At 41.8% G+C, this 8,153-nt stretch overlaps 1 protein-coding gene across 3 annotated transcripts in view; it reads right to left on the reverse strand.

Annotated features, from left to right (window-relative positions):
* SLC7A2 (solute carrier family 7 member 2) overlaps positions 1 to 7,625 on the reverse strand; it is a 71,745-nt gene extending 64,120 nt beyond the window's left edge. Inside the window, exon 1 of one of the 3 annotated variants that reach the window (XM_027530223.1) lies at positions 7,055 to 7,230. In XM_027530223.1, coding sequence (XP_027386024.1) covers positions 7,055 to 7,156 — 102 coding nt within the window. In that variant the 5' untranslated portion in view covers positions 7,157 to 7,230. Of the gene's footprint in view, positions 1 to 7,054; positions 7,231 to 7,471 lie in introns of those variants that run through there. The other 2 variants (XM_027530222.1, XM_027530224.1) reach the window with 2 other exon arrangements.
* Between the last annotated feature and the right edge of the window lie 528 nt (positions 7,626 to 8,153).

The following is an 8,153-nucleotide window of genomic DNA, read 5'->3' on the forward strand; positions in this document are numbered from 1 at the left end:
TTCAGGAAAAACTGTATGAAACTTGTCATGAAGCCTTTCATTAGAAAAGACAGTAAGTGAATGTAATCTTTGCTTTTTCAACCTGAATCGCTTTAGTTCTCCCACCTGATTCACTTGTCTGGTCTTTCAGGAGTTGCACAGTTATATTTCAGAGTCTGCTTATAAACAGCATGGACCTCACATCATAAACATTAATATGATTCTACAAAAAAGAATATGACCTTGGATTTCTCCTCCAAATATGACTATGTACCCTTGTAATACAGATTAAAAAGCCAAAGAGAGGAAAGCAGTAACTCTGAACACCATGAAGCTCCATAGAGACTGAAGTAGGAGCCCCGCCCGCCTCTCATCTACCTCTTCAGACACATCCGCACACGGCACGCAGTTCATGTTCAGCGCTTACTCCAAGGGCTGAGACTCACTAAAAAACTCAGCTGCTGTTGCTAAGTCGCTTCAGTCATGTCCGACTCTGTGCGACCCCATAGACGGCAGCCCACCAGGCTCCACTCAGCGGGGCCATTTAATTTCAAAGGGATGAAAAAACTCTCAGGAGGTTTTAGACTTGGATGAAGGCTGTTACTCCTATCAACTCCTTCCTGAAAGTCTAGATCAAAGTAAAATGTCAAAAATTAAAAATAGAAACAGCAATCTCACTTTGCCAGGTGAATTACAGTCAACTTACCTTTGTTTTCTAGCATAGGCTGCCTTGGGACAAAGGTAAATTCCTAATGTGTCCCAAACACTCTAGAATGCTGATGAGCCCTTAGGATGGAATATCAAAGCTCACCCCAGCCTCACGAAAAAAATGTCTCCCAGACAACTGCTCAAATCACAACAGAATTAAAGAGGCCACTTAAAACTTGGCATATGGAAATACAAGTACAAAATTATGTTGTTTAATATGATCAGTAAAGTAGATTAAAAATCTATACAGCATAGTCTGAAATTTTTGGATACAGGCTTTTCCCAGAGAACATCCTATCAGGAAGTTTTCATGAGAATTTTTATCAGGATAAGCACCTAAGTAAATTGCCAATATTCTGTGGACTATAAGCCCCCTGCAAAAATAATAAGTACCCTTTGCTTCAAAAGATGAAAAACATTATGAGAGTGAATATAAAGGAATTTTAGGAGAAAAAAAAATCACTGTCTAAAGAAAGCTGTCCTTCTGAATGAAAAGAAAATTTCATTCAGTACATATGTGCTCCACTTGAAGGAAAAACCCAAAGGACACATTTGTGAAATTTTTATTTACTGATTTATTTAGGGGAAATTTAAAATTGTATTTATTCATATATTATTTTAAAATCATAATACAGTGAGATTCCACCCATTGCCCAATCCAACAATCTAAAATGGGTAATATTTATTGGACATACATGAGCCTATAAAGGCAGGACCAAGTGTACTGTAAACAAAGAATCATGATTAAAGGAATTCAGAGCATTTGAGGTCCATTAAACAAAAACTCTGTGAAGTGATTTTTACCGAGGAGAAATAAATTCACTCCAAAATTCCTTTAAGTAAAGACTTGCCTATTAGATTGAGGATGTAAGTCAACTCTCTGCCCCACCACACACACACCCACTGCCACTCAAGAACAATTATCAAATTTTTTTTGGAAAAGGTACATTCACAAGAGTCTGAAACTCAGAAGGTAAAACAGTGGTACCCAGCTCCATGTCTTCATAGAAATTCTCCTTGTACAGTACAAGAACTATGCTAAAGATGACCATAAATATATTTTCAGTTATATAATTTCTTTTAGAACATTCTTTCTTCTTCCGGGTCAATGATAAGAACTGAATTGAATGTGTTTCCTTTTAACAAAAGAACTCTTCCCTCTCTAACATGGAAATGAAAAGTATCTCTTCAGCTACCAGCATTTTTCATCAGTCCTCCGTCCAGTCTAAGCTGGCACCCACACCAAACTGCAGACAAGGACTGTTTTCCTGGACTTCAGAGGGACTCCTTCAGGAGAAGCAAAGTGGGAGCGATGGCTGAAGGCCTCTTGTGATCTTTATATTCCTGACAAGGTCCCTTATGGGTTTTCAACTCATTAAGTTTGTCATAAATGCAGCAAGCTTAACCAACAGAACAACTCAACTGTCAAAGTGAGAAGTTAGGATAATCTCATGTTCTTAACTCGACGGCTCTTTTGGAAAGATTTTACTCTTCAAATTTTCCACCTAAAACATAATCTTCTTATGTGTTTTAATTTTCCTCTAAGACCTCTCAGAATAGTTTGAATTTTTAGTTAAAGATCACAACTTTCTTGAGTGTCAGGCTAATAAATGACAGGCAATTCTGTCAAATGATTCAGTTAAGTATTATTGCCTTTTCCCTCAAGCAAATTTTGGTAAATAAATGCTCAACCAGAACTCAAGACTAAGTGACTCACGTTTCACCAGGGAGTAACTGGAGGAAGAGTGACAGTGGTATTAACAGCAATAATAGTAACTGTAATGGTGAAGACCATAGTACTTGAAATTCACGGAGCGTTCAGTCTATGTCAGGATCACAACACACACTGTTAAAAAGAGAAGTTTAGAACAGATCTCTCCACCTAATACCTTCAGCTCTGTGTATGGCTCACTCTTCCCACTGTGTGTGTACTTATTAACCCTTCAGGGGTGGTCAAAGCCCAGGGAATAGGGACCAAGTCACTGATTTATTCTTTGCTTCTCTACAGACTCTCGGGCTGGGCCGTATGTAACACATACCTATCCAAAATGGATTAGCTAACTTCCGATTGTGGAAGACTCCAAATGGATTATCTTCTAGGATATTCTCAGAATCAAAGTCATATTTCCTATTCCAAGGGAATCCTTATGTATCAAACCAGTATTCAGTAATTCGGTTGCACATACAATTGCTAAAAAGTATAAAATTTGCATGACAGTTTCACAAAAATAAAACCCCACCAAGTGGATACTTTTTTTTTTTTTTAAAGAAACCAGACAGGATGGATGAGGATTGTGGGGAGAACAATTCAAAGGATATACATATTGTGGGAAAAAAAAAAAAAAAACTTTGCATGTGATACAGAGATAATCTGCCATCCCCAACACTGAAATATATTTCGAATTCTAGAGATTTTAGTATTATTTTTTAAAGTAGAAATTGAAGAGCATTCTGAATATCTGTTCCAAGTTCACATTGAGGGAGTAAATAAATAAAGTTGAACATGCAAAGAGAACCCATTCTTTCCTTATGGTTCAATATATAGTAACTATTCATTCTACTAGTGACTATCATCATTATCATCATTTACCAGATGACAGCTACATATCAGAGTCAAGTCAAGAAAAGACCCTAACCAGTCAGCTTTTATCTTTCAATTAAGATCAAGTTACAAACCCCACGTAACATTTTTTGCCCACAAAGGAGTAGAATGAACAAAAAGTGGGCTTGAAGGTTTATGTCATATTTGATTTCTTAAAGAGATAAGCATATGTTATGAAATGGAAAGACCCAGTAAAACCTGGGGAAAAAAAATTAAGATGGGCAACAGTTTAAGTATGGGAGCATCTTAATTACAGTATTATTCAGCATCCCTGGAGACATCAAGGTCTATCCACTGTGATCACTAGGTCTCCACTGCAAGGAAGTGGGCTTGGAGAGTGTAAACAGCCCTGTACAAGGTATGACTGTATGAAGACTTAGGGAGCCTTGATGAAGCCAGAGTGGGCTAAGGAAAGAAAAGAATTTTCCTCACAACTGAGGGAAAAACTAGCAAGAATCAACAAGGAACATAAAAATTCTTTGTTGTGTATTGTTCACAAACTATTCCAAAAATGAATATAACACAGGGCTTTTTTTTTCCCCCCAAGCTCCTGGAAGAAAGGTTATAAAATGTTCTTATCTCATCCACCTCACTGCCGAATCCCAGATAATACTCAAGTTCTGAACGGAGGTGCCAGTATGCAGCACAAGAATAGGTGTGGGCATGTAGGCTTTATCTATTTATTTTTCTAGTGGGATAAGGAGATGGCATAAAATTAAACACATGACATTTGCAGCACTAAGTCATCACATCAACCTTAGATGTAAGAAACTTCGAGATTTTTCAACCAAGTATTCATATTCATACACACCCAGAAAAACAAGAGAACCAGACTTTTCTGAGGCAAGATATCCAAAGCAAAATTCTAAATAGGAACAGAAGAGATGTGACCCACATGTTCAAATCCAGACTTATAAACAAAAAACACATTAACTCAAAGCTTAAGTCAATACTGACTATATTTACCGATGAGAAGGTTAACTTAATGGCAGCAGAGGCTATTCTCAGAAACACAGAAAGTTTAAAACAGTCCATTAGCACGTGACAAATAATAGCATATTGCTTGCTTTCACAGATTAATATAAAATAGCTTTTACTAAACTGGACAAAAAAATTAAAAGATAAATCATGTTCTGATTAAGTCAGTTAGTTAGAGCCTGATCAACTAGGTAGAGCCTGGTGGAGCTAAACCCCCAACTGTTGCTTTGGTTTTGTCTACAGCATCTACAACATTTCCACAGATACCAGATTTTATAACATAGCCAGAAATACAATGAAAGGACAATGTAAGATGAGTTGGGACAAATTTGTTACTACCAGCAAAACAAAAACACCAAAGCACATGTACTTTGATGACAGAATAGTAAGAAGCATCATCTTCATATTTTAGAGAATGTGTTCCTTGCTTGCTTTCTGGTGTAGACAGTACTGAATTCATTTGTTTATAGGTGTTGTTACTTTATATAAAATGACAACAAAATTAAAAATTACTCTTAACATCCATCAATGGCGAGTTTCCGGAATGTAAAATGATTGTAGTATGCCTCCAAAATTGGAGCTACACATTACTTTTGGATATCTAAGGCTTGGTACAGAGTAGGACTCAGTACTTTCCTTTGAAGACTGACATAACACCCTTTCTTAAAGCACTGAAATCAGTGGCTTTCATTCTACAATAAGAAGCACATGTTATGTGCCAGGCTGTAAAATGAAAAGCTACTACCACAGAAAACAATGAACAGAACAATTTCATTGTGTTCTTTTTCTTATCCAGGCTATATCTACATGGTTTTGAATATTCAGATAAAGGTGTAGGAATGAGTTGACCACTTAAGTTTTCAAATCATTTCAACAAGTGGCATCATGTCACTGTAATCTTAGTTAACTGAGCTTTTCGTAATTCAGTTGGGTGACAACATGGCCAAATGGACACACAGTACTAAGTCTGTGAATATGCAGAAATATATTCAACTGAAAATGTTGCTTTTGATCTAAATGTATGATTTGCAGTAAGTAGTCTACAAGTAGCCAGTCCATGAAATCAATGTATTCATATCCTGTTTGGGGAAATAATAAAACAAATAGCAACCTACGAGGTGTTTTCAAGGTTCTGTTCTGAAAGCTGGTCACTGAAGGGCATCAGGATAAAACCAGCAGATGGCTCTGAACACTTTAAAAATACATACTTGTATAGAGAGATAGATATGGATATACAGAGCAGTAAGCAAATATAACAAAACAGAAGTGAAGACAGAAACTAGGCTCAATAGAGAAGTCACCAAAGGAAATTAAGAGGAAGGGTCCATCTGAAAAATTAAGGCTAAAAATGAGAAGAAATGGCCATAGAAAGGCTCCATGTCTGGCCAGAAGAGACAGAAGAAACAATGATAAATGACTCAAGGCAGGCAGATAAGAGAATGAAGTGGACACTCTAGAAAGGAGACCACCCCCCACTCAGAGAAGGTGAGTAGGTTTGCAGTGGGAAGCAAGAAACATGAACTTCAAAATCCTTCAGACACATATGTCCCAATGATAAAAACATATGAGCATACAAGACAAAAAACTCCAGAGTATTTTCAGACTTTCAGAACTCCAACAGCTACCATCTCTTCCCTTCCAACCTCTAAATCCAGCGATAATGATTAGAAACCTTGGAATCAAAAGGGCTTTACTGACAGGCTAAGTTAGGCCAAGGATTCTGCAAACTCAATCTTTGGAGACACCATGGTCTTCAAGGTTAAGGCACAAACCCCAAAAGATTAAAGTGCCTTAAGGTAATGAAGTTCCCCTACTCAAGGCACAGAACAGAAAACAAATGAGGAGCAAGGAAGGAAATGAAAAACCCTAATAAATAATGTGGCTTGCACAGTCATCCAGGGGAGCCAAATAGCAACTTTTCAGGAGAGAAATTAAAAAATGTTTATGTTCTTTTGCACTGAGAAATCATTTCATGTTAAGCTTTAGTGCGATTAAAAGAAAAAAGGATTTAATATTACAAAAAGGGAAAACAACTATTAACACAAAATTAGCATATTCTTACCCTGTACATCCTCTAGAAGAAGATCACAGGCACCAATGATGGTAATTTCCTGACGAAATAATTATTATTCATGCTGAGGTGGGGAAAGAAGTGACAGAAGTTTTAAAGACTGCCTGGAGCAAGAATTAAAAATATTAAGGTATAGGTCACAGACACACTAAGTTCGTATCTGAAGTCCCCGCCAGGATTCCGACAGCTCTGCTTGAATAAAATCTGACGATGCTGCTGCTGCTGCTGCTAAGTCGCTTCAGTTGTGTCCGACTCTGTGCGACCCCAGAGACGGCAGCCCACCAGGCTCCCCCGTCCCTAGACCCCAGTTAAAAGGATGAATGTTTCTGAGAAATGACTAGATAAACCTTATTACCAGGCGTAAACGAGTCACCTAAACGGTTTTGAAGTCAGTTCTGCATAAATATTTGAGAGTTCGGATAACTGATAACTTTTACTCCTGAAATCTGGGTAGTTTCCACCTCAAACGACTCATATAACTCTGAGAGCGGATTTCTTGTAAATATCGTTAAGATGCGGTCTCTGAAAAGTTGCAAAGTTCACGGATATTCGGAGGCTGAGTGAGTCCCTAAAACGTCAAGAATGGTATTTGGAGTTCAAGGCTAAAGACGGCATGAAATAGGTTTGAAAGAGTCTAGCCCATCTCAAAAGGGTTTAAAACTGCACCCATATACTTAAAACTCCCTCAAACGGACACCACGACGGACCATTTTTACCTGTCCCACCAATTCCCGGCAGCTCAGGGTGTGAATGGATTTGCAGAGCTCGGAGCGGGGTCCTGTCGGTAACCCGAGAGCCTCCAGGGGACCCGTCAGCATGTAGAGCCGGCGAGGCCTGGCTGTCCCGCCCGGTGGGGGTGGTGCCCAGGGACCCCCGAGACCCGAGAGGCCACGAGGACCCGCGGCTTCGCCGCGCTAGGCCACCCCCCGGCTTCCCCAGCACCTGGAACCGTGCGAGTCGAGGCGCAGCCCGGAACTCCCCGTCTCCGAGGAGCCAGAGCGCGGCCTCCCAGCAGCTGCCCGCAGCTGGACGTGGCCCGGGACGCCCCCGTCTTGGCTCTTTCCCTCAGGCCCGGGTGCCCAGGCCGCCCCTGCCGGCGGCCCCTCCGCGCCGCCGGACACTTGGCAACTTACTGGGCTGTGCGAGGTCCGCGCCGAGGAGGCGGTGGCGGGCGAGCGGCTGGAGCGAACTCGGGGAGACTGAAGAAGCGGCTGCTGCCTCGCTTGGTCCGCGCGGAGAAAAGCGCCGGGGCTGCGGCGCCGCGGAAAGCGGGCTGGGCACGTGGGCGCCGCGGGTGTAGCCGCGCGGGGGCGGTCCCTGGCGTTCGGGGGCGGTGCCTGGCCCGCTGGCACCGCCCCCTCCTGTCCCCTCCCCCGCGCCCGCCGACCCCCGCCGGAGCCCTCCTCCCGCGCGCGCACCGTCCAGCCCGTGTGGCCAATCCGCGAGGTGGGCGGGTCCGGCCGCAGCGCCGCGGGGTCTGTCCGCGGCAGCGAGCGCTGGGCGCGTGGGCGAGCGCTCTGACCCCGGCTCAGGCGGTGGGCGCGGGCGAGTGGGGCACGCAGAGTTCTGCCAGGTGGTGAATCCGTGCTTTCCCCGGAGGGCCCAGCCTCAGGGGCATCTCCGAGGCTACTTGTAAGCAGAGTTCTTCTAAAGTGTGATTTTTGTCCCCGTTTACTTTTTATGCTGAGAAGAATTTGCAGATAAGAAAATAATGATAATGACGTAAAACAATGACCGTACTACATAGAACCCAGATGAGCATGCTTTGTCAATTAGTACTGCTGCTGCTGCTGCTAAGTCGCTTCAGTTCGCCAA

The sequence above is a fragment of the Bos indicus x Bos taurus genome, chromosome 27 (assembly GCF_003369695.1).
Source record: "Bos indicus x Bos taurus breed Angus x Brahman F1 hybrid chromosome 27, Bos_hybrid_MaternalHap_v2.0, whole genome shotgun sequence".
NCBI lineage: Eukaryota > Metazoa > Chordata > Mammalia > Artiodactyla > Bovidae > Bos > Bos indicus x Bos taurus.